The sequence below is a fragment of the Fundulus heteroclitus genome, chromosome 16 (assembly GCF_011125445.2).
Source record: "Fundulus heteroclitus isolate FHET01 chromosome 16, MU-UCD_Fhet_4.1, whole genome shotgun sequence".
Taxonomy (NCBI): domain Eukaryota; kingdom Metazoa; phylum Chordata; class Actinopteri; order Cyprinodontiformes; family Fundulidae; genus Fundulus; species Fundulus heteroclitus.
Genome location: NC_046376.1, coordinates 15652837 through 15678166, shown reverse-complemented (window position 1 = coordinate 15678166; position 25330 = coordinate 15652837). Strand labels below are relative to the sequence as shown.

The window sequence follows — 25330 nt, the reverse complement described above, 5'->3', positions numbered from 1 at the left end:
AGTGGATTTCAGAATAAAGTAACTGCAGGATAATCAAGTAACTTTGCAGAAAAATAAAGTAACTTGGCAGGATAATAAAGTAACTTTGCAGGATAATAAAATAACTTTGCAGGATAAATGAAGTAACTTTGCAGGATAAATAAAGTAACTTTGCAGAATATAAGTAACTTTGTAAGATAGTAAAGTAACTTTGCAGGATAGATATCAGAATGCTGACATTACTAATAGTAGCCACTTGTTTTGTTTATATTTTGAGACAAGGCAGCTGTCCAAGTGCTTATATTTTAAAGACAGTATGTCCTGTCAAAGATTTTCTTCAGAGCAGTATCAAAATCATTTTTTTTTTCACATTATGCCCTGTTGATTGATTTTGTAATTAAAAATGTCAATGTATTTATAAAAGCATTAAACTGAAATATTAACATACATTTATGATTGAGATGACTAGAAATACCTGAAATATGTTAGTTCCCGAATTTGTCGACTACACACAACTAAACGTGTGATTCAACGACAGACCAACTGAACAAATCCTTTTACAGATCGGACATGACTGATATTAAACCTGACATTTGATCGTTCAAGATGTATTTTATAGTATAAAGCTAAGAGTGTTAATTATTTGTCTTCAACTTGTCCATTGAAAATAGCAGTTGACATATTTCAGTAATAAACTACAATAATTATTAAATGTGACTTTAACTAATAAATTAGTAGTGATTATTTCCAGAAGTTGCTCATATATTTTTTTTTAAATAAAGCTTAAAATAGTGTAGCTTTCACTGTTTCAATGTTAAGTATTTTAATAGGAGTGCAGTTCTCCTTCAATACCGCTAGAGGGATCTGATGGCCCACTCTTCCTAGAATCTTCTGGCAAATGCTGATAATCTCTTGATGCTAAATTATACTTTTTTTGGTTATATTCATCGAGGACAAACATAGAGATAAATTACCAATACATTTTAATAATTTATATCGGAAATGGTCTTTTAATGCATTAAAGATTTATAACCGGCAGACAAATAATACAAAAATCCCAGCGTTCAACTTTTTGATGTAGAAACTAGAAACGCAAGTGAAAACAAATTTTGGATTACAGTTGTTTTGAGGGCACATGTAAATTTGCAAAGTAGAAAAGCAGACCAGCCAGTTTTTCTTGAAATACTGGAAATGTGTCTCAGTTAATGATTTTACATCCCATCAGATTGCTGGGTGAAAATAAAAATAACCATAAATAGGACATCTGGTAGTTTCATAAGATATTGGAAACCAGTCTACAAATATGTTGTTTTAGACTAGATTTAGCAGTCGATTTTCAGGCCACTCTAGTCGAAGCCCTAACAAAATCCACAGTTTTCTTAATAGGGCTCGGGATCCTAACCAAACAGTTTGGAAACTTTTTTCACCACATTTCTTTTTATACACCAGTAAAAAAAAATCCCCATAGTTTTGCCCCTCATGGCTTTCAAGAGTGCCAAAAAAATATATCTTTTTTTTTGTTTTTGACGGGGCATCAACATTCGTCAGGACGCTGGTGGACATCATGATTAATGACGTCAGTGTAAATCCGTCTCAGCGGACGTCGAAGAAGCGGCTAACGTCAAACAAGTTCGGCCACAACACGGCTCGGTGCTGTTTCTCCTGGAACAAGGTAATAACGCCTCGTCACTACCTAAAGCAGGTCTTATCTAGGGGGGTTCTCCTTCTCACATCCCCGTTCTCCCTCTCACATCTTTAGCGTTTAGTTTCTGTATCCAGAATGGCGACGCTAGCTAGCCGCGCAGCTAGCGGCAGCTAGCGGTGAACGGTTGGGGTTCAGCATTCGAACGCAGCGACGTCTTTTAAATCGCCGCAACGGCCGGAGACAAACTCCCGCTGTCAGTCCTTTTCTGGGCCGCGTTGAGCAGCCCGAAATAAACACGTTTTAGCCTGGCATTTAGCCTCTGAATGCGCCACCTTCTTCACTACCTTACCTGTTAGCTAACAAACATGATAGCTGACAGAGATGTAACCCATCTGTTTTGAATAAATTGCTCACCTTCACGTTAAGCCAGCGCTGACTTCCCCTTTTATTTATATATATATATATATATATATATATATATATATATATATATATATATATATATATATATATATATATTATGTAACCATGTTGTTAAGTGGCGCAAGTAGCTTTGACTGGGATTACCTCCAACCTGGGTAAATAGTTGCTTATTTAGGAACAGCCAATAAACATTTTTATCTTATTTTTTTTTTTCTTCCTGAAACTGATTAAAGTCTTACGGAGTGATAAAATGTTTTTGTTTTTTTTAAATCTTGTTGTGTAATTATGCGGATGATTGCTGTAGTAATATTGTAACATTTAGTTGCTAAATTAAAGGCGATTGTGTAAGCATACTAAATTTAAAGTGAGATTAATGCTTCAGTAGACGTCAACATCTTTATCAAATGGGATTATTATAGTTGGATGCTGATGTTTGAGGGACGTTTAGCAGTTAGATTGTAATTATGTCCTTAACAATTAACATGTATTTAAATTGTAAAAGGATATAACTTCCTTCTGTAATTGTTATTTTGGAGTGTGCAATTGGGACTCGTGCAAACTTTAACACTTTTTTTTACGTTTTGCACAAGAAAATAGCACTCACTTTCTTACATTTTTTTCAGCGTCTAAATTATCTGTCCACTAACTGTTTGATTAATCTCCATAATAATTTTTTTCTTCCAAAAAGTAATCTTATTTTACAATAACGTTTTCATATATATATTTTTTGTATAGGCCTACCACAGAACGTATTGACCGTAAATATTATTTTTGTGTTTGATTAACAAATGTGATTAAAGGCTTTGTAATAACATTAGCAGATACAGTGTTAAATGTCAATTTAAATGTATCAAAAAATAAAAAAAATAATTATAATAAAATTATAAATAATCAATTTAGCAGACACATGACTTAATCTGACCTCAGAGTGCAATCAGGAGCTGTTCTTCTTTCTTCCATACTTTACACCACATATGACTGAAAACTTTTTGGTATTAATTCAATCATTTATCCACCATCTTTATTTTTCTATAAAAGGCTGACAGAACTAACAAATGACTGGCGATGAAGTTTGTAGATATGTGCAGCAGAGGAAACGCATGCACTGCTGCTAACACCAGCCAGGAGCTTCTTATCATAAATGCCAATTTGGAGGAAAACCTTTCTAAAAAATAAAAGAGATAATGAAGATTCGGCACCGACTAAATATATTGACCTAGTGGGAAGTAACAGCCCTCCATTTAACCTCTGCATGTAGGATTTAACTTGAGAAAGTAGTACCAGTACTTTCTCGTGAAACTTGAGATAAAAGATTTCATGTTTTATTCCTCAGGGGTAAACCCGACCCGTGGAGCTGCTATTGCTGCCAACCTATCCAAGCCATCTGAGAGCCTAGATCTCCGGCCAGTATGTCCAGTGACCCTCCCCCTCCGTACCCCGGAGGTCCCAGTGCCCCCCTCATTGAGGAAAAGAATGGACAACCTGGTAATGAAGGCACGGGTGTGCTGAATGTTGATGAGTATCTAGCTGAGCTCCCAGTGTGGAGTATTTTCGAGCAGCAAGTAAATCTTGGTTTTACTCAGTTTTGGATATGCATAAAGCACGTTTTAAATGTGTAGAACTGTTATTGGTTGCCTTTCAAGTTTTGGTATTTTATTTTAGATTTCTTTATGATGTGAACGTGTGTCTTTCATTGTTTCGCTGAGCTCTGTGACATGATTACTTGACTTTGAAGATCAGGAGAGTTGTTCTGTTGTTTTTCTCTCTGGGTGTGTAGTTGTATTGTTTAAAGGAGCAATAAGCGAAATGTCATAATTTTGGACAGAACTAAAAAAAAATTGTGACGTGGATAACAAAAGGGAATATTTCAGATGAGCTACGGTGTGACGTCACGCTGCATCTCTCTGTGTTGTTCTCCAGGCTCTTGTTCACATAGCCGGAGCAACATGGCGGGGAGCAACCCCCGCAGATTAAAATGTTCTCTTCCTAACAGCATTATAAAGTTATGAGTTACTCACTTCTTCACTATGAATGTTCCTCTGAAAGGTGAGGCTGTTTTGCTGTGAATTTCTTTTTTACAAATACGCTCACAGGAGGCGAGGAGGTGCCGGGTGGCAGCTGGAGTGAAGTTAGAAAGAGGAGCGGCTTGTCATACATCTTGTTTTGGTCTACAGACGGTGCTCAAGCACCACCTAGTAGTGAAATAACACTTATTGCTCCTTTAAATAATTGTATTTAATGAAAAATTGCCTACAACCGTACATTTTGGTTAAATGCTAAAATTATCAGCTCGTACAGTTATGACCCCTGTGTTAGGGGTGTCGTTAAAATCATTCTCCAGATCAGTGTAGAGCTGTCTTAATGTTTTTTCAATTTAAATTTTTTTAATTTTGTGTATCTTTCAGGGACAGTAAGAACTACTCAGCCACAAGGCCAGCCCATGGTTCCAGATTATGGCCCTCCCCCCTATGAAGGTCCACAACCAGGCTTCCTACCTCCACATGTACCAGGGGAAGGACCCATGCCCATGCCAATGCCTCCACCAATGCAAGGTGCCGCGTTCTGTCCTCACATATCAGTAAACATCTTGTAAACAGTCCTGCACCAAACTTCCCAGAAAATTCTGTGTTCATTTTGTGTCTCTGAAGCATTTCAGAACCTTTAATTCCTTCACGTTTATCAGTGGGTTCAGTTTGGTTTTTACTGGCACCATCATTTGTGTAATCACATCATTTCAAGTCACTTCATGGCTTTATCAAATTTTTGCTTAATGTTAATTTTAGCATTTCTTTTGTTGTGTTTTTTTTTTTTCTACATAATCATCCTAATCTGTATTTTTTTTTTCTGTTAATGCTTTATTTCCTAAATTCAATCTTTGCAGGAATGGCCTATCCACCACCTCCAGGTCACTTTGCCTATCCAATGCCTCCACCAGTACAAGGTGCAGCATCCTGTCCGCAGATATCAGTGAACACAGAACATCACACTGTCACTGTGTCTATTTAGATGAAAACGTGTCAGAAGAGGTGTTTACTCTTTTGGCTCAGTCTTTGAAAAACCTCAGTGACTTTTTTTTCTTTTATACTTTGAAACTTTGTGAAAAGATTCTTTCTGTAACCATCTTATCTGTGTTGTTGCTGTCACTAGCCTCAGAATCATTTTAATTTGCACATGAATGTTTAACCACGTCATCCGTAGCCGCCATCAAATCCTTTTCTTGAATATAATTTCAGTTTTCCTCTTCTAGGTTGTTTTTTAGTCTGTGCTTCTTTTTTAACTTTTAATTCCCTGGATTCATTCCCTGCAGGTGGCCCGTACCCACCACCGCCAGGTCACTTCGCTCAGCCGGTGCCAGGACAGATGGGTCCAGGTCCGAGTCACTTTGTCCACATGGGAGGTCACACAGCGACCGTCCTGGCTCCTCCGGGCGCCGCCACCACTGTGACCGTCCTGCAGGGCGAGATGTTTCAGACCTCACCGGTGCAGACCGTGTGTCCGCACTGTCAGCAGGCGATCGTCACCCGCATCTCTCATGACGTCGGGCTCATGAACACGCTCTTCTGCCTCTTCTGCTTCTTTGTTGGGTAAGGTCAAGGTTTTAACGATCAGCTGGAAGAGGTGTTACTCTCATGGTCCGTCTCAAGCCAGAGTTTCAGACTTAAAAGTCCAACCCTAAGTTGTCATTTGTGGTCAGCAGGACCAGTTATCTAGAGGTACTGAAATTAGAAGAGGCAGCTCAGACTTTGGAAGAGATGTGTTTATGTTAACGGAGCCAACCTTCTAAGATTAATTTGACAAACTGGAGAAATGCAATCATGGAAGAAGAAAAAGGAAGAAATGGAAAGCAGTGGGTTTAAAGCAGGGGTGTCAAACATGCGGCCCGCGGGCCGGATCCGGCCCGCCGAACTATTTAGTCTGGGCCTTTTTATTTATTTATTTTTTTCCAGTGTCCTGTCTGGCAATGTGGCAATAAGATGCCACAAAGACCTCATCAGATTTGACTTTCACAAGTGGACAAGATAAAAGGAAGAGAATGATAAAACAATTATTGAAAAAAAACTTTGTTTAATTGAACATATGCAGTTCCTATATTGTCCACGAGGGGCGCTGTGTTTTAATTAGCAGATTAAGCTTCAGGTGTGGAAAAATTCTAATAATTTCTTAATTTTTATCTGTTTGATGTATTTTGTCATGCAGAACAGTGTTTTTAAGTTCCAAAAAATGTGAATAAATGTTGTTCAACATTGTATAATCACTGTGATCAGTTCTTATGCATAATGCACTTAAGTAAATGTTTAACTGAGTAAAAGTATTGTTGAAATTGCACATACTTTTCTTAAAAACGCTGAGGTTATCCATAATATATTGTGTAAAAGTGAAATTAACTCAATATAAAAATCAACAAGTCCACATTTATTAGTTCTATTTAATCTTGCAATGAGTTAACTCGTGTGGCCCTCTTGAGATCAGATTAAGCTGTATGCGGCCCCTCAACCAAAATGAGTTTGACACCCCTGGTTTAAAGAGTATTTCCCATCATTTTAGTCCGCAACCCTCTCATCTGTTGTGCAGATGCAAGGAATAAGATTTCCTTTCAGACAATTAATAGTCCTCCCTTTTGGCTCAATACAGTAGAAAAACGACCCTTGGAAACACTCAGAATGTGGCAACAGGTGCTGATTATTCCATGTTTTTACTCATCTGAATAACCCGTTTCATCATTTCCCAGTACCGAACGAGCATCCTGAATACACTCGTGTGCAGGTGTTTGATTTAGCTGCACGTCTTACGTCTTTTTTTTTTCCTTCATTCCCAGGTGTGATCTCGGCTGTTGCTTGATTCCCTGTCTGATCGATGACCTCAAGGATGTGACACACACCTGCCCTAACTGTAAGGGCTACATCTACACATACAAGCGCATCTGCTAACCACCGACAGCTTTTCTGCCACAGAACCTGCGTACATGCACACATTCACAAAAACTCTCAGCTCCCCCTGCTGGTAGTAGCGGCAGACCCCACCGCCACCCCATTTTGTGTCGCCCTCTTACGTCGTAAGTGAAGTTTTCTCATAAGCTCACAGGATATTTATTGTATATATCTTTCGCATTCTTCTGAAATGTGTAAAAAAAAAAACGGATTTGAAATGTACAAAAGCTATGAACTGGTGAAGATGAAGGGCGCTAAAAGAACCCGGAACCGAGAGGCTGCAGTCACAGAGACTGCTGTGAGCCCAGACATTTTTATCTTATGCATGTCAAGAAGGAAATAAAACAAAAAAAAAAGCTAGCCTCATTTAGAAAATGCTGTGAAAATGCTTAACTTTGTTTGAATTCATTTGTGAATGTTACTCAGAATGTGAGTTGGTGCGTCGCTTTTTTTTTTTTTTTCCGGGTCTCATCTTTGAAAGGTTATGTTTATTTTAACATTTATATTTAGTAAACATTGTGCATCATCTTTTCCTTAGATCCATTTTTTCCACCCGCCCTTCCCTGGTTTAATGAGATTGTAACTCTAACTTTAAACTGATGCATCTACATTACATGCCGTATTTATTATTTTTGTCCAGTCACAATGCTCAGTGACTTGCTGCTTCGCTGTTACTTACCAGCTCTCTGTCCATGGTATGTAGTTTTGATAAACTCAACCTTTTGCACTTTAATTTAAAATCCACTGTTAACCCCTTTTAATGAGCGTGTGATTATGTTGAATAAAAGCAATGTCATTTGACTTTTAGCTGAGTGAATTGGACTGTACATGCACTCATTGAAAGTGGCAGATATCTCCGTCACTGAGAAAAGAAAAACTTGCTTGACGTCTTTAGTAACGGTAGGAATTTACCTCGGCAGGTTGATGCACTTCTACAGATACAAAAATGATAACTCCTAAAAAAATAAATAAAAGGTGTATGGAAAAAAAAAAAAACCTGTGCATAAATCAACCTTGGCACCACTTCTTTATGACCACTTGCATTGCTCGGATGCATGTTGGATGGCAAATAGTTTTAAGCTTCGATTAAAAGATAAAAATTAGAATTATTCCAAGTCCACTTTTTTCTTTTTCCTACTGAATTGTCTGCTGCCAGTGAATGATGATACCATCATTGCATGTCCAGTCCTTTGTTCACTAATGCCTATCGAGAGTACATCTGCCTGACCTTCACTTCAAGCAAGTAACTCTGCTGGTTAGCTACCTGAGTCAATGTGCATCTGATTTTTATTTAGTTATACTTTTCTTGAGGCTGACAAATCAGTGTGAAACAATATTTGAGCTGAAGGATTGCAATGAAACGTTCTTATTGTGAAAAATGCATTGCTATAATGTCTGTGATAATGTACAACAATGTAAGAGTTTACTTGACTGTAAACAGGTAATATTTTATCAATAAAAGTACTGGAGAAAGCTCTGTTGATTATCTGGAAAATTCCCGATGCCTGACAAGTGACTGTTGCATATAAACATGACCTTTATTTGGGAGGAAAACACTCAAGAGACAAAGCAGAGTCTGATAATGATTTGATCATTCTTATTCCAGAAGAGTTAATCTCTCCATCTATGTCCACACTGTGCATTGCAACATTTGTAGAAAGTTGTCATGGGCTCGTCAGCGGATCTGGTCTGGATCTGCATAAAATAAGCCCGGGGATGCTCACACTTGGGACACGTTTCTGTAAAGAAACACAAAGGCAAATGATCAGAAGAAAGTTTTGTTCACTCAAACGTTATTCTTTCATGCCTAGACTTCAGCCCATATGACCGATACTCGTTAGAAAACACCCAACATCACAATTACAAAGTGTTGACGAAATTTTTATTTTAAGGACACTACACAAATGAAATTATGGTAAAACATTCCCAAAAAAAAAAAAATAACCGCATACTGTAGTTTTAACATAGACTAGCATTAACATTCTTAGCTGAGATAAACACATTAGCTAGCCAATATGTTAGCCCTGCATGAGCATAAATCAACAGAGAAGTAAGGCAAATGCTTTAGTGTCTTAGTAAAAAGGATGAAACGAGACACTAAACCAATCTGCTGTTCACACAGAAAGAATGTAGGCGATAACATCAGGGAAACCAGCTCTGCGAGCTGCTCAATGTGACTTTACTGGTACAGTCGGTTTGTAATTGAAAGAAATCTGATGCTCATCTAATGATTTTTTTAAAGTGGCCTCAGTCTGAACAACGTCGTTGCATTTCATCTGATTTGAACAGACATTTCAACTGTGTATCGGAGGGGGTAAGAAACCGCAGCAGTGAACAATCGAGAGAGAAAAAAACAAAAAAACAAGCAGCGACTGTTGATGGTATTAATCATAATGTTTTGTGTAAATTTTAGCTCCGATTGAACAACAGTTTCAAAATAATACGTTCCCTTGTAGAATTTGTGTTTACTCGCGTAATTCTAGCACGCAGATGGCTGACCATGCAGGTCATTTCATGGCTGTTGGCCAGCGTTGTCTGAAGTCAGTCCTCAAGAGGCACAGTTTTATTTTTGGTTAAAGACTCTTAAACCGAATAACGATTCATTAGCACACCCCTGCACCACTTAATGACATGCAAAGGTGGGTGATTCAAGCATTTAAAATAGAAAGTTCTGACACGGAAAGCCGGAGACCACTGAACCAGGGGCGTAGCTATGGGTGGGCCTAGGCCCACCTACTGTACTTTGTATCAGGGCCCACCCAATCAAATGGCTTTCCCTTTATTAAAAACATTTTTTTTTTAAGAGTGTCACTTAAGGTCATAAAAACCATCATAAAATAAAATGAAGCTAAATAAAGTTTTAAATTATGCTTGTCTAAAACACCTAATAAGCCAAATGCAAGGAGTTGCTGGAAACTCTTGAGAAACAGTCAGCATGTTATGGTGGTGTTAATACTTTGCCTAGGTGTTGTATTTAATAAAAGCCAGTTTATTTAAATGAAATCATTTAATTTGATAGATTTTAATGTACCAAGCCTGGGGCTGCTTGTGGGAGGGGCCGATGTTAACATAGTAGGGATGTTGTCAAACTTGACACTCCTCCTCAGGTGCACATACTAAATTTAGTCACACTGTAATGTCGGTGCGTACTTTTAAGGGCCGTTTTTAGGGTCTTGTAACATAGCTTCAGTCCAGAACCCTCATTCCTCTTCCTCCCTCTTTAAAAAGAGGGCTTAACAGTTTGTATTTATGCATTTTACCCACTGTTTACCCTCATGCTCAGAGCAGAATTGAAAAAAAGAACTGTTTCCGTTCCTCTCGCCGCCTCAACCTGGGGTCATTGAACACAAAGTATGCTGGGACCGGACAATCAGTTCCCAAATAGCCTGTTGTTTTTCTATAGTCTTCTAGGCTGTGTAGAAAATTGAGGCACAGCGAAGTGGAGAGCTTAAAGGGCTGTGCCTAAACTCAGACATAAAAGTGCTATTTCCTGTAACACTAATGCTAGTGGGTTAAAGGCAAAGCAGGAGTCAGTGCCTCACTGGGTCCGCTTGGAGCACAAGCATAAAACATCTGCTCGGAAAACTCCGCCTTCGGCATGAGTAATCGCGCACTTAGAGGCGCCTTACGCAAACACTGGAAATGATGTCTGGTGAGGGTGGAGGCTGAGATGGCAAACCTGTCGCTGTGAAAGGCGACAACAAAAGGTTATGAAATGTACCGATCTACAAGAGCAGGAGCAGATCAGAGGAAAGCAAAGCAGCAGGATCATGTGTAATGATGCAGCGTAACAACCGCCGCTTGCTTCAAATGCTGCAGAAGAGGGGAAGATCACCACTGATTATTCAGGTCGTGATTTTATAGTCAACTCCTAATATTTTCTTATTAAAGTCAGAAAAACAAAGAAAAGTGTGTTCTTTTTTTATTTATTTATGTTGTGGAACCATTTATCTGTATAGCATCTGCTGGCAAACCCACTGTATTTAAACGAAAATAGGAGAAGTTTTCCATCCATTACATAAAGTGTTTCATGTGTCCCGGACATCTGGACCAAAGATGATACGACAGTTTAAATGATCCAGAAGATAAATGATCTTATAGGTGATAGGTCCTGATTATTTTTTCCATATTCAATTCAAGGATGTTCACATGAACAGAGAAGGTCTTTTTTCCTTCCCCTTGTCGGCCTGTATATTCTCCATAGGGAACTTAGAAACGTGCAATTTACAAATAAACGTACTTTCAACAACAATTATTTTGCCCACCCATTTTATATTTGGCCCGGCCGAAAAGCCACTTCTGGCTACGCCACTGCACTGAACAAAGTCAAATTCAATACGCCTGCAGCACGCATGAATTCGCTGAAAGCAGTAGGAACCGACTGTTTATTTGCTTTTCTTATAACTTGTATCTATTAAAATGGTGGCAGGCAGGGTGTGTGACGTCGTTCCCAAATCTGAGAATCATTTTTTAAAATTTATTTTCAATTTCTTTGAGCAACAATACAAGCAAGATTTACATTCAAATGTTAAGGCATTTTAGTAGCGCTCAAAAGGAGTAGGTAGAAGTTCAAGAACTTATAGGAAAGCGCAGTTACACAAATACAGTGTCTTATTTTGGAAGCAGTTGTACAAAAAGAAGATATCTAGTAGTATTTATTGAAAATGTTACAAATTATATCGTTTAAATGTTTGGGTTACATGCATATTTTTTTTTTAAAGATAACATATTTAGATCCAACATGTGAGGCGAGCGAACGCAACATATTAGTGAGCCTTTAATCAGCATCAGTTTAATGAGGTTTGCCTGGCAGTGGATGCCTAAATAACTCGGGTAATAATGTTGGGAAAAAGTGGCAAAACGATGAAAAAAAAAATAACATTTAAGGTTAGTAAGAGTAAACTATTATAAGCATGGAAGGATAATCTTTTGCTTTGGTAAAAAAGGGGCATTTATCCATTCTGCTCTTGTTACACAAAATAAGCAGGCTGATTAAACATGACAGATCTGATTTCATTAAGGGATTTTAAATCTAAATCACAAGGGTTTTAGACAAAAACCAAACAATGCATTAGTTAAACATAGTTTTAGTACCCATATGTAGCGCAGACGTGTATGGGGCGGTAAGAGGGGTAACTTTATAACACTGACTAAAAACCAGGGGACAAATCCCTCACCTGCAGTTGAATCCACGTTCTCCCACGCTGCAGCGCCGCCGAGAACGTCATCCACCTCTTTTAACTTGGGATATTTTCTGTTGTTTACCTGCGGAGGAATAAAAGGAGGCATTAAAGTTGCAGAAAAAGCAACACCTTTCCAACACAACGTGGTGTGTGTGTGTGTTGTTTTTTATTACCTTTCTGGTGATGTTGTGCACATACGGACAGGTGTTACAGGCGAACCTCATACATTTCTGGCCTTCTTCGACGATTAGAACATTCCCACAGGTGGGGCAAAACAGCAACATGTCGACAAGACACAAGCCGAGTTAATTTGAAGAGAAATTAGGTCCCTTTTTTTAGTCCCTTTCACGCAAACAGTCTCCAGCGTTTCATAGCGGACGTGCAGCGGATAAAACAGGTCGGCCGGAAACAAGAGGAACGAAATTAAAACTCCGCTGAAAACCAACTCTCTCTCATGACCTGGAATAACCGGTAGAAAGTTAAATTAGCGTGTGTTTTATAACTTCTTTTTAAATCAAAAATTATTTAACTAAGTGTTTTATTATTGTTATGACTGTGCATTCAATACGCGGAACTTTGTGTAATGAACCACATTATCCCACCGGATATATATGTCGTACGTTCCGCAATAAAACAAACCAAACTCGCTGTCGTTGTTAGATAATATGCTTACTTTGTTGTTTTCGTTTGTGCGCGGATAAAATAAGGCCTGTGCATGTTGGCTGATTTATTTTAATAGCCTTTTGATGGAGACTGAGCAAAGTCTCGGCGCCGGAGGTGAAAGTAGTCTCATTCTTCAGGATGAGGAGGTGAAGAAGGAGAACCTGTCATCGGAGGAGGAGGAAGAAGAAGCAGCAGCTGCTGATGCAGAGGAGGAAGATGAAGATGCTCTCCCGCATTCAGAGGTCCTGGATATTTTCGAGGAGGGACTGGCTCGACTCGTGCAGGACCCTTTACTCTGCGATTTGCCAATACAGGTGCGCTGTTTTAAATTCTGTTGCATGACCCAGTGAAACTGAGCCTTAGATTGAACTCTTGCAGACATGTGTGACTTTTGTCTCTCAAACAGTTTAATGTGCAGTAGACTTTCCTTTAGGCAAAACAAAAATACATAGCACGTTTGGTTACAAAACTAGCCCCAGACTATCACCTCTCCACCTCCCTTGCTTTATAGTTTGTATGGAGCTTTTTGCCAAGCGTGTACTTTTGGTTTGAGTCACTGGCGAAATGCAGCACCAGTGCAAAACATATATGCTCTGTTTGTAATAAGACATTTCTTCACAGAGACTTCACATTTTTTGTTTGTTTTAGATTCAACTCTTGTAAAGCAGCCGCGCAATCATATTCTGCTTAAAGGGGGCATATCATGCTTTTAAATCCTTCCTTTTCACATTTAAATCATCACCTGCGGTCTATATGAAGTGGAACTGCAATGCTTTGGCCTGAATTCCTCGTTAATTTTACCCACCCAGCCCCTCTTTCACCCCTATTCTGAGGTGCGTCTCTTGGAGCGATTTGTTTTGGTGCGGTCTCTTTAAATGCAAATGACGTACTTGACACTCCGCCCCCCCTCCAAGTTGCAGAGCGTTTCTGCTCCGTTCTATTCGGCCATTTTTCTAGTACGGTGGGGGACGTTGTGCGGGTAAATGCTGCTTTCCATTCACTTCCGAAAGTCGGAACTAGGAGCTGGGAATGGCATAAGAGCCGAGTAAAAAGTGTTACAGTTAACACAGCCAGAGAAGTCAGGGTTCCAAGAAATAAAAAAAAGAGAAAAAGACAAAAAGTCAGGACTCCAATATGGCGACGGCCAGGAAAGCTGTCGTTTTCTTCATAGTATTTCTTACAAAGGTCGTTTTAAAGCTGTGCTTTTTACATGCAAACACCGCTTCGGCTCTGTTTGGTTCAGAGTTGCAGCCACTGCATCAGGCATGTCCAAAGTCCGGCTCGGGGGCCAAATGTGGCCCGCGTTCAAATTGTCACTGGCCCATGGCCGCGGTCTCTGATAAAATTAATAATGTGCAGAACACCTGTACCAAATAAGTATATGATTTGCCAGTAGAGGGCAGCAGACCTGTGGCCGCACTGTCGCTCCAGGCTCCAAACCACCTGCAATTGGAGCTCATTGAGCTGCAGTGTGACACCAACACCTCCCTCTTGTTGAGTTTTACTGCCGGCTGGATAAAGGCAGGTTCCAAAAGAGTCGAACATTTGCTAAGAAAATGCTGAGCTTGTTTGGATTTGTGCGAGAAGACATTCTCGGTTATGAACATGAACAAGACTAACTGACTAACCTACCTGACATCCTGCTCACCAAAACTGCTGTCTTTGAGCCAGACATGGCCTGTTTTCTGCAGACGAGGTCTCAGTATCACCCTTCGCATTAGTGCAGGCAGGTGTTTGTTTAGCCTTCTGATGTAAATAAACTTTAGAATTCACTTCACAATTCTTCAGTTATAAAAGCTCAGTTATCTGACGTTATTGTGGGGATCAAATCACAGTTTTCAATACATTTATATTAGTGATATAAATAAATGTCAAAAGTTAAATATCACTTTTCTAATTGTCAATTGAAAAACAAGTGTTACATAAATGCACATAGCCCTCAGTGTTTTGTAGTTGTAACTTACATAACACAACTGTTAGTGTTGTTTTCCTGTTCACATGTTTTGAATTTGGATGTTTACTGAGTATTTGATAAAGAAAACATTTCATGTTTCAAAATAACCTTGGTGTGTGCAATTTGCCTGAAGGTCAGATGTTTTTGCTTAATTTCCTTTTAATCTTAACTGATTTTGGTAAAAGTTTGGTATTTATGTGATGTAATCAAGTATGCCATTTAAAAAACAAATCAATGAGTTAATCTGCATGTTTTTTAAGGCTAAAAGAATGTCAAGTTTATTGGACAGCCTCCACACAGTTCATCTCGCCAAATCTGGCCCGTCTTGCAAAAAGTTTGGACATTCCCACTCTACATTGATTTTAGACACATTCTTACAGCTGTGTCCTGTAAAATAAACATGTTTTCATCACAGCTTACTGCTGCTGATGCAAGGAGTTGCCATATTGGATCCAACAATCAGCTTTAAGAAATTTCTCCATCTTTCTGAGCAAGAAGTCTCCCTTTAGGGGCTTTCCAAGTCGATTTCTTCAATCAGAAGTCAGAACTTCTGAGTTCCAACTGCAAATGGAGCGCAGCATAACAGACCCCACAACCAATAATTTTCACTTGTCCGCATGCATCCTTGGGGTTGGACTACAAAACTGCAGTGAGAAATAAAACTGGCTGATTTGCAAAATTGGTTAGCTGGACGTCCATGACCTTGTTTAGCAGTTGTTGTTGAAAAAAAAAAGGATTAGGGAATAGAGAAATCTCCACGGATTGAAAAAAAATATGACCCAAACAGAATATAAAGATATCTATGCAGGATTTGGACAGACTACGTTACACTTCTCTGCACTCCTAGACAGTGGTGTCTCTGGCATGATATGTTAAGTGGGGCACAAAAACTCAACACCTATTAGCAACAACTAATTATTTGTACTTAATACAACCTGACTTTGATACATTTAAAATTAAACAGATAAAACTAAACCAACACACTAAAAATGCCATTTTATATAAACTATATTAAATTAAAATTTATACATAAAATTGCAAATAAAGGCTCACTAATAATGCTAATTTATTGAACAGAAAACATTCACATCAATCCTTCAATTAGCCAGCAAGGACAACCAGCACTAGATTGTCGCACGCGTTCCGACAGAACATAAACGTAACGTGTGCATTTCCAGTATTTTGATTGGGCGGTCCGAGTTTGGGGCCACATGATTTGTGCCGTGCAGCTGTCTACTGAGACCTAAATTAAAGTTAAAAAAGTGAGATGGGAAAATGTGTAGTTTTCATTTATCCATCCATCCATCCATTTTCTGACCCGCTTAATCCCTCATGGAGTCGTGGGGTTTGCTGGTGCCTATCTCCAGCGTTCGGTTTTCATTTAGTTGTGTAATAATTCTGCACAATAATAGCAGAAATAATAATCGTGCAAAGGAAAAACCTCACTTTTACTTTCTTAAACATTCCTGTTTTAGGTTTATTAAGATTTTGGATTAACCAAGATTAAAAATAAGACTTGCCTAATAATTGTGTGATTTATTCCCTGCATCCGGAGGTTTCTGAGGGCGGGTAAGGATTCTGCACAACTAGGGGTTTTCCTGTTGCTATGGCAGCCTAGGTTGCTCAGATCGGATTGGGTGAGGCAACAAGAGAAGCAAATTACAGCAAAAAACAAAACCAACGGGTATGTGTGGTTCTTACCACCAAATTTGAAAGCCGACTGTTCAAGCTAAATATAGTGTAGAAGGAAACGACAGAGTCTCATTTGAGATATTATCTTTATATGATTATTAATTTAAGTTTAGTCATTATTGCACAGTTATGTTCTTACATATAGCTGCTTTAAAGGAGCAATGAGCGAAATTTCAACACCAGGTGGGCTGTTGAGCACAGTCTGTAGACCAAAACAGGAGGCGTGACAAGCCACGACTCTATCTCCACTCCAGCTGCCACCCGGCTTCCCCTTTCTCTCCCCTTCGTCGCCTCATATGCGTATATTTGCAAAGGATGAATACACAGCAAAACAGCATCACCTTTTAGAGGAACATGTCTGGTGAAGAAGTAAGTAACTATTCTTCACCAGAAGAAGATATTATTAGCAAGAGAACGTTTCGATTCACTGGACATGTTCTCTGCCATTTCCCTCCCAAACTGCTCTGGCAGTGGCATTTTATGGGCAGGGAGAGGATAAGCTCTGATTGGCAGCTGTTCACGGGGACCTAAATGCACGCGTGGCCGGCCCGGCTATGTAAACAAGAGACTGGAGAACAACACACAGAGAGATGGTGTGCGACCAGGGATGGGTACCTTTCACATCTGAAGCGACACGCTTCAGATGTGCGACACGCTTCAGATGCTTCAGATGTTTAAATCAGATTGATTTAAACATTTTGCTATGTGTTTTTAAAGCCCTCAATGCTCTTGACCCTTTATACCTGTCTGAACTCTTAAGCGCTCATAACCCAACTAGGAGCTTAAGGTCAACAAACCAGCTCTTTTTAGAAGTCCTTCGAGGTACCCAGGAATCGGTCAGTACTTAACGGTCAGTACTTAACGGTACCTATTTTTGATACTTTTGTATGTTTGTTAGGTAATAAATGTTAGTTTGTTAATACAATCTATTTATTTCTCAACATATAAACTTGTTTGGACCTAGAAATGAACCTTATTAAATCATTTATTAATTTTAATACACTGCTGAATCCACAGCACATAAAACACATTTTTACCAAAACAACAGTTATCAGAGGCACACACAGTGAACGAGGTGAATACAGGATTGAGGCTGTGTGTGAATAAAGTTCAGGGAATTGTTTTAGTGCAACAGAGAAGAAGAAAAAAAAGATATTAAAAACATTAGATTTTATCCAGCTTTGTAAATGATAGTGGGATACCTTTGCAATGAGGGAACCAAGACTCTCCTCTCTGCACTCTTTGTTCTTACTAGTGTTGCACCGATACCGATACCAGTATCGGCCGGGGCGCCGATACCGCACTAAAATGATGGTATCGGTATCGGCGAGTACCAACAAATAGGGCACCGATACCATTTTGATGTTTGTATGTCACTTGAATGCAGCCTTCTCTCTCCCGACACTCACTAGTTCTACTAGATTCACTTTGTATTGGTCTTTTTCCTGCTTTACAAAGGTAGCAGCTTGACAAAGCCATGATGGCAATTATTTTACATCCAAGTAGTATGCTTTTCTTCATATATACACACACATCAATTTCAAACAGATGGTATCGGTATGGAATCGGTATCGGCCGATACCGCACAGCCAGGTTTCGGGTATCAGTATCGGGGCCAAAAAATGGCATCGGTGCAACAGTTTCAGGACAAAGTAGCAGCAGCTGTCTGCCTGTGAGGCAGTGCTTGGAGAAGTGGGAACAGGATTACAGCAGCACTCGCCGCTGCCTCAAGACAATACACTCCAGAACGATTGTTACTATCACAGGGAACTCATAAATATCAGAAGAAAGTTGCTAGATTTTTCGCTAATCACCATTTAAAAAAAAAAAAAAAAAAAAAAAGGTTGCTGGATTGGTCTGAAAAGTCACTAAATATGGCAAGAAATTCGCTCAATTGGCAGCAGTGACCAGGCGTTTCCTCAGATTCGTATTCCTGCTGCTGGCCTTGTACTTCGCCTCACAAATATTGCAGTGAGTGCAATCTGAGCATAATTTTGAATGCTTTCTATCAGCCATGCTTTGTTGACTGGACCAGCGGCTACTGACGTCATTACGCTCTTGTGCGTGCAATGCTGTGTTCATGTTTGGCATGGCAAACTGCCCACTCTTCCGCTCCCTCAGTGTCACAGTGATGCGTTTATGTACCAAAACATGGTACCGTTTGATTTTACGTGAATCAGTGCCCGGTAGTATCGATGGAATTCGGTCGGGGCCTATAAAAGTACCAAATTCGGTACCCATCCCTATGTGTGACGTTATACCTTACTCCATCTAAAAAGATACATTTATTTCTTCATAAAACTATTTTTTTTAGTTCTTTCTATCTAAAATAAGGAAACTTTGCTTATCGCTCCTTTAAAACCTTTAGTCAAGCGTAGTGTTTTTTTTCTACTAATTTTGCCCCAAAATGAAGAAAACAAGTTGATTCTTACAGTTTGAGGACATGGACACCCAAGATCTTGGATATTTTCATAGACTTAACTCAAAAAATTATCTGATTGTTTACAGAATATTTTTTTTTTTTTTTTTTTTTAAGTCAGAAATTGCTTTTTGTTTTCTTTCCGAAAAAGTTAAAAAAACAAAACAACTTTCTGAAAAAAAAGTCCAGTTTTATATATATATATATATATATATATATATATATATATATATATATATATATATATATATATATATATATATATAATATTTTTTTTTTTTTTGTTACTTTTTTGGGATGACCATGACCTGGATCCTTTTTTTACACATTACAAATATTACTCGTAGATTTGCAATGTGTAATGGTTTTAAATACTCATTGATTGAGATACCTTCTTTTTTTTTCAGGTGACCCTGGAAGAGGTGAATTCCCAGATTGCCCTGGAATATGGCCAGGCGATGACAGTGAAGGTTTTAAAGGCAGATGGGGAAATAATGCGTCAGTGTTTAACTTTTTTGTGCTGGATGGTTTGCTTTTTGCTACACTGCTTCTGTTTATTTTTAATAGATTGATTGTAATCTCTCTCTCTCTGTCTCTGTCTCTGTCTCTGTCTGATAAAAACAGCCATAGTTGTTGTCCAGAATGCCACTGTCTTTGATCTGAAGAAGGCCATTTGCAGGTTTATGGAGCTGAAACAGCAGCGAGAAGGCGGGGTGAAACACATCAGCTGGTAAGAGCATCCGCAAACTCAAGAAAATGAACAAAGCTTTAGATAATTTTACATTGTTCCTCTTTTATTTTCTTAGGAGATATGTTTGGAGAACCTACCATCTTGTATTTCAAGGCGAGAAGCTTGATGATGATACTATGAGGCTTAAAGAGTGAGTGTTTATACTTGCACCTTAATGTAACTATTTTAACATTAAAACTGAATCTGATTTTTTTTTTCTGTTTTTTTTTTTTGTGGAAAATGTTTATCTTTAGTTATGGGATCAGGAACAGAGACGAAGTGACGTTTATGAAGAGACTCAGGAAGAAGTGACGCAGCGGCATTCTTCCACGTTTTTGGAGAATAAACACAACTTCTTGGAGAGCACCAGTTTTATGTTAAAAATAATAAAATAAAATCTTGGTTTTGTACTGCTTCTATCTATGGGTCTGTCATCTTTTGGTAACATTTTAATGTGATGATTTGCTTCCTGTCAAACGGGGGTACGTGTAATTACAATAATAAAAGGATTTCTGTGAATGTGCTGGTCCATGGGTCTGAATACTGTGCTTCCGTCGCACCCAGAGTGTTCTTTAGAGTTTTGCAAAAAATGGGAGGGCTAAACGCCGCCCAAATGATTTGAATATTTCCTGCAGGATGGGAACAATATTCTCTTGTTCAGTTTATATGGCTTTTACCTATGAAGGACGCAGCAGAGGCAACGGAGTAAGGTAATACAGCATTTGTTTTTTTAAAATGTCACTTTAAAAGGTCCTGGAAAACAGTTATATATTTTATTTGTGGACTTATTATGGGTCATGACAAATCCTAAGCTAATATCTCTAATAGTTGTTAATAGTTTTGAGGAAACTTACTATTTGTTTTTAAGTGTCCAGCCTATTTAATGAGAATTTTCATTCTAATGTACTACTGGTAGTAGCCAGTGTATTGAGTGAAAATATTATTGCTTGTTACTGGAGAGAACAAAAAAAAGTCCACTATAGGTGTTCTGGTTCCAGCAGTATTTAAATGGGATAAAAATAGTGTAACCATCCGAGTGCCACATGAAATGTATTTGCATCAAAGTAAGTCTGGGTAAACTTTGATGGATGAAAAAAAAATATGTAGTTATGTGTTCTATATCCACATTTTCACAAAGGTGAAACCCTTTTTAACTCGTATTGATCTCGAGAAAACTATTTACGCATTTATAAGCTTTTTATAAGCTCTAGAACGCGCTTTATGTCGTTGTCTCCAAGTCATCGAGCAACTGTCTGGTTGGTTCAAAATGCCGCTGCCCGCTTTTTAACCAATGTTTCCTGATGGCAGCACACCACCCCAGTCCTTTTTTCCCTCCACTGGCTCCGGTTTCTTTTAGGATTGATTTAAACATTTTGGTTTGTGTTTTTAAAGCCCTCAATGCTCTTGACCCTCCATACCTGTCTGAACCCTTGAGCGCTCATAACCCAACTAAGACCTTAAGGTCAACAAACCAGCTCTTTTTAGAAGTCCCTCCAGCTAGGTACAAAAACTTTGGTGATGGACCTTTCTCAGTCGCTGGACCCAGCCTCTGGAACAAATTGCCTCTGGACATTTATGCCACTAACTTTGACGTTTTTTTTAAGGCTGGGCTTAAAAACTGGCTTTTATCATTCAGTAGTGCAGGGTCATATATTGTATTTTATTTCTTGCATTTTTATGTTTACGTTTTTAATTCTGTTTCTATGATGTTCATTTTATGTACACTACTTCAGGGAAGATAAGAGACCTAATGATGACCAGAAATTTGTAAATATGAATCTATAAAATCAAATTAAGTTAAAGCTTCCGGACTAAGCACTTTGCGTTGCCCTTGTACTGGGATGTGCTATACAAACAAATTTGCCTTCCCTATGAGGAAGTACTTCCAAAATGAATGAAGAACAAATGATAAAATTATTTTGTTATTTATTTGACCTGACAGACGAAAAGGCCAAGGCATTGCTCAGCTTGCCTTTCGACTGCCACCATGACTTCTTCAGACGACGAGGTGGAGAAAATATCTACAAACCTGAAGGACATTTCACTGAAGGTGCAACAGCTTGAGGACAGAAGGAAAATCTTGTGCGTATTCCAGGAGCTGAGGAATCGGGCTGAATTTGGGCAAACAGGTGACAAGAATGGAATACCAGCCAGCAGAAACCGGGAAAGTCATTGGTTTTATGTGTTTTTCTGCGTATATCCGTGATTAGTTTTTGTTTTCCCCCCTATACCAGAGGAAGCAGCTGCCACCCAACAAGAGATAAATGCCATCGACAATAAACTGAAAGAACTCAGCATGAAGAAGGCTGAACTCCAAAAGAACTGTGACAATATCCTAAAAGCAAAAGACGAGACGCTAGAAGCCAGGAGCAAGAACGGTGATCACAAATTAGTTTTCCAACCCGCCGTGAATTCTTCGTGTTCGAGTCTTGTGACTGAATTTCTCTTTTTCAGATATTAAGGACGCTAAGGATATTAAGGATATTAAGGATCCTGATGTTAATTTTCCTGCTGAAAGGGTTGTCTATGTTGAACCTCCTCCTTCTTTCCCCGGTGAGACAGCAAGCCACGCAGACTTCTAATGTGAGAGGCACTGTGTTCAGACGGACAGTGCCTTGGGGTGTAACACTTGCAGCTGTTACATCCCAAATGAGCCAAATATCCATTTGATTTTGGAGGACAGAGACTACAATTTTGTTAGGAATTTAGTGTGTGTTAAGAATAAAAGAAACCGGACCTGAATTTGTATGTATTCTTCTTTCTTTCAGCCCCCGAAGTGATTCTGGATGTGGGAAAGCTTCCGACACATCCGACTAGGACACAGTGCCCACAGTGCAACCAGTTTGTCACAACGGAGACTTTCACTTCCGTTAGTAGCGTGACCTGGCTCGTTTGTTTTATGTCCACTTTAATAGGGTATGAGCTCTCCCTCCCATTTGGTTCGCTGGTAAAACATTTGCCTAAATACATAATTGCACCTTGTTGATCCTGTTTCTGTTTGCTCAGCAGCTTCCAGGTCTGTTGTCATCCTCTCTGTTTTTGTTTCTGCTCTCGTTTTTTTTTTTGCAGCTGCGTGGCCGGTTGCTGCCTCCTTCCTTTCTGCATGGATAGGTTCAAGTCCGTCACGCACAGATGTCCAAAGTGTCGGACGAAGATCACAATCATCAAAAGGCTCTGAAAAGGGAAGGAGTCTCTGAGCGATGGCAGCTCAGATTTGAAAGAACGCTGGACCGACAGTTCTGGTTACTGTTGAGAGGATCCGCTGAGGAGTTGGGTTGCGACACCGTCCTCTGTTATGCAGGGTATGCTGAAAATCCACGTCTAAGGATTTATTTTTGTTAAACAAAATTTAAATCAAAGCCGAATGGATTTAATGAAGCACATTTCGATGGATATCTTAGATGACTGGATGTAAATGTGTATTGTAGTAGATTTATGAACTTTACAGTTCAAGCTTCGAAGCACCTGAGAAGTCTTTTAAATCTTTCTTTGTCAGTGGCTAATCAAGCTTTTTGGAAAAATTTAATTTTTTTTCTACACATTTCATCTTGCCTTGCTGATACTGAAATAGTTTCTGTCAAACTATATTTGTCTTATCTTGTGACTCAGGCAAAGAAATATGGACGCATTGGGTCTTCATGGGATGCTGCTAGTAACAATGTGCCAAAAATGTTGGTTAGGCAAGGTGCTGGTCTATTTATGGGAGATTCTTTAAGAATGTTTTTAAGAAATTACAAATGACTCAAATCTTTCATTCAGTACTACTGTATATCTGTATATTAAGATGGATTAGGCTAAAAATCCAACGATTTACGCTGTAGCTCTGTATGTACAACTGTAAGTTCTTTTTAAAGAGGCAAACCCTGTTTTTTTTTTCCTTTTTGTAAAACTAACCCTTAAAATGAATTAATCTTTTATGGCAGAAGCATGACCTCACACTGAAAAAAAAGAGAAAACCACTGTTACTTTGTCTATATTTCTTTAGTGTGGAAAAATTCCAGTGTTTAGTGACAATTACTCTTATTCACTGATAGGAGAGTCTTTAGTAGATTAGTGTCCAGGAACTTCTGATTAGTAATCCTAGACTTTGTGTTTCCCTGGAGTATAAATATGGTGGGAAAAAGGCCAATTGCTTTGGCCTCTGCCACGGAGGCAAGGCAAGTTTATTTGTATAGTACATTTCAGCAACAAGAAAATTAAGATTTATCTTGCCACCTTATTAAGGAGGTAAGTAAATCTCATAAGTTTCCTGATTGAGGGTAAAAAGTCACATCGCCAACCAACAAGTTTCCATTGAAGTCATTTGGCAATCTAAATAGCCCAACCAGCTATTAAGAAGTGATGCCAGAAAAAAATTCTTTCTGTTCCATTATCATGTTTTCCTACAGCGACTTTGTCAGGAACTGCGTACTTTGGTCAGACATGACTAAGCTTTAGTTGTACAACAACATTCACTTTCTAGATGTGGCTTGAGTGAAACAAGGAGTGACTATGTGGGAAAAGCACATTATCCCTACAGTTAAGTACAACAGAGGATAAATTATGCTATGGGCCTGTTTTTCCTTCTCTTCAATAGGGTTGAATCTTGTCTTTCACCAAGGCATTTTAGATAAAATTCTTGTAGGCTCTACCTGTAAACTGAAAATGGGTCAAGAAACATGAGAGACCCCAGGACTCTAAATGTTAGAGAGGGTGTGTAAAGGTGGTCCAAAATCTTTTTCGCTGTATACTTCAAGCTTGGGATGATATGGGAGAAGACCAAGGGCTGTCATATAAAAGATAGCACTACCCTAAAAGGTAGAGTTGTAGAAAGCACTAATAGCAGTGCAAAAGTGTGGACATGGGAACGTTTCCCTCGCTGAATGAATATACTCAAATTAATGGTTGGAATTTTGCATAATTTTCAATGTAAGAAAATGTTACTGCGATAAAATCTTGAATTATTTTAAAGCTTTTCAAACATTTTCATACAGCACTTTGCTAGGTGTGCCATCAAATGTGCCCGGTACCAGATGTGAATGTAATGAGCTGTTCGTTCAACAAACCCAAGAACTGACTTTCCTTATGTAGATTATTTTATTACTGAAACCTTTTAAAAGTTTATGTTTTGTTGAAGGATGAAAATCCAAAGGTTTTCCTGTATTCACAAAAACAACTGTAATCACTTTATGGAAATAAGATAAATCATGCAAAATTAACTATGAAGATTGTAATGTTTTTGTTGTGGTGTCTTTGTAGTCTTATTCCTCATTCCCGCACATAACCCTCTCTTTCTTTTGGAAGTCCCAGATGTGGCACTAAGAAGCTTATATATATATATATATATATATATATATATATATATATATATATATATATATATATATAAAGCTTTTTCATGAGATTGTCTTCAATATCAAAAGGTTTTCTTGTTTGACATTCCAGATATTTTCCAGAGAATTCTGTGTTGATACATAAATTAAACCACAAAAACAAATGTCTGTAGCATTTCCTCATCTGAAGGAATGCACCAATTGCTGCCTACTATAGCAAACAATGCAGCCAGCAGTTGTCACCGGAATACGTTTCCACTGGGAGAAACCTACTTTTTTATGCTGTTTGCGAAATACAGCTGAATTTATTATAATACTATAAATTAAAAAACACCGGCTAGCTGATTAGAAGCCAGTCCGAGCGATTTTAAACCAACAAATTGTGTTAAATGCTGACCAACA

General features: G+C 38.6%; 4 protein-coding genes across 7 annotated transcripts; 3 read left to right on the top strand and 1 right to left on the bottom strand.

The window, feature by feature from the left end:
- The first annotated feature begins 1525 nt into the window (after window positions 1–1525).
- Window positions 1526–7106, top strand: cdip1 (cell death-inducing p53 target 1). 2 transcript variants are annotated; one of them, XM_012878617.3, is made up of 6 exons: window positions 1526–1651; window positions 3381–3532; window positions 4453–4599; window positions 4929–4988; window positions 5355–5631; window positions 6864–7106. In XM_012878617.3, the coding sequence occupies exons 2-6, from the start codon at window positions 3457–3459 to the stop codon at window positions 6973–6975; spliced, it is 672 nt and encodes a 223-aa protein (XP_012734071.1). In that variant the 5' UTR covers window positions 1526–1651; window positions 3381–3456; the 3' UTR covers window positions 6976–7106. The 2 variants fall into 2 exon arrangements, with proteins under 2 accessions (XP_012734071.1, XP_036003757.1); XM_036147864.1 differs by lacking the exon at window positions 4929–4988.
- Window positions 7107–8103: 997 nt separating this feature from the next.
- On the bottom strand, window positions 8104–12551 carry polr3k (polymerase (RNA) III (DNA directed) polypeptide K). The gene is made up of 3 exons (XM_012878618.3): window positions 12332–12551; window positions 12153–12240; window positions 8104–8714 (listed from the first exon to the last, which is right to left on the bottom strand). The coding sequence occupies exons 1-3, from the start codon at window positions 12440–12442 to the stop codon at window positions 8587–8589; spliced, it is 327 nt and encodes a 108-aa protein (XP_012734072.1). The 5' UTR covers window positions 12443–12551; the 3' UTR covers window positions 8104–8586.
- Window positions 12552–12754: 203 nt separating this feature from the next.
- snrnp25 (small nuclear ribonucleoprotein 25) lies at window positions 12755–20035 on the top strand. The gene is made up of 5 exons (XM_012878539.3): window positions 12755–13135; window positions 19294–19384; window positions 19511–19616; window positions 19693–19767; window positions 19871–20035. Exons 1-5 carry the CDS (start codon window positions 12905–12907, stop codon window positions 19926–19928), a joined length of 561 nt encoding a protein of 186 aa, XP_012733993.2. The 5' UTR covers window positions 12755–12904; the 3' UTR covers window positions 19929–20035.
- Window positions 20036–20119: 84 nt separating this feature from the next.
- Window positions 20120–24258, top strand: LOC105937352. 3 transcript variants are annotated; one of them, XM_012878624.3, is made up of 6 exons: window positions 20120–20326; window positions 21559–21745; window positions 21851–21994; window positions 22071–22169; window positions 22385–22532; window positions 22686–24258. In XM_012878624.3, exons 2-6 carry the CDS (start codon window positions 21604–21606, stop codon window positions 22792–22794), a joined length of 642 nt encoding a protein of 213 aa, XP_012734078.1. In that variant the 5' UTR covers window positions 20120–20326; window positions 21559–21603; the 3' UTR covers window positions 22795–24258. The 3 variants fall into 3 exon arrangements, with proteins under 3 accessions (XP_012734078.1, XP_036003758.1, XP_021180225.1); XM_036147865.1 differs by having other exon boundaries at window positions 20120–21745; XM_021324550.2 differs by having other exon boundaries at window positions 20120–21745; window positions 22385–22563.
- Window positions 24259–25330: the final 1072 nt, after the last annotated feature.

Bases quoted from the DNA above. Each gene is read 5' to 3' on its own strand.
- cdip1 (XM_012878617.3), top strand. From the start codon at position 3,457: ATGTCCAGTGACCCTCCCCCTCCGTACCCCGGAGGTCCCAGTGCCCCC. The intron at 4,600-4,928 runs GTGCCGCGTTCT...CAATCTTTGCAG, and splicing joins AATGCCTCCACCAATGCAAG to GAATGGCCTATCCACCACCT. The intron at 5,632-6,863 runs GTAAGGTCAAGG...CTTCATTCCCAG, and splicing joins CTCTTCTGCTTCTTTGTTGG to GTGTGATCTCGGCTGTTGCT.
- polr3k (XM_012878618.3), bottom strand. From the start codon at position 12,442: ATGTTGCTGTTTTGCCCCACCTGTGGGAATGTTCTAATCGTCGAAGAA. The intron at 12,241-12,331 runs GTAATAAAAAAC...ATTCCTCCGCAG, and splicing joins TGCACAACATCACCAGAAAG to GTAAACAACAGAAAATATCC. The intron at 8,715-12,152 runs GTGAGGGATTTG...GTTTCTTTACAG, and splicing joins GAACGTGGATTCAACTGCAG to AAACGTGTCCCAAGTGTGAG.
- snrnp25 (XM_012878539.3), top strand. From the start codon at position 12,905: ATGGAGACTGAGCAAAGTCTCGGCGCCGGAGGTGAAAGTAGTCTCATT. The intron at 19,385-19,510 runs GTCAGTGTTTAA...TGATAAAAACAG, and splicing joins GGCAGATGGGGAAATAATGC to CCATAGTTGTTGTCCAGAAT. The intron at 19,617-19,692 runs GTAAGAGCATCC...TTATTTTCTTAG, and splicing joins GGGGTGAAACACATCAGCTG to GAGATATGTTTGGAGAACCT.
- LOC105937352 (XM_012878624.3), top strand. From the start codon at position 21,604: ATGACTTCTTCAGACGACGAGGTGGAGAAAATATCTACAAACCTGAAG. The intron at 21,995-22,070 runs GTGATCACAAAT...TCTCTTTTTCAG, and splicing joins AGAAGCCAGGAGCAAGAACG to ATATTAAGGACGCTAAGGAT. The intron at 22,533-22,685 runs GTATGAGCTCTC...TTTTTTTTGCAG, and splicing joins TTTATGTCCACTTTAATAGG to CTGCGTGGCCGGTTGCTGCC.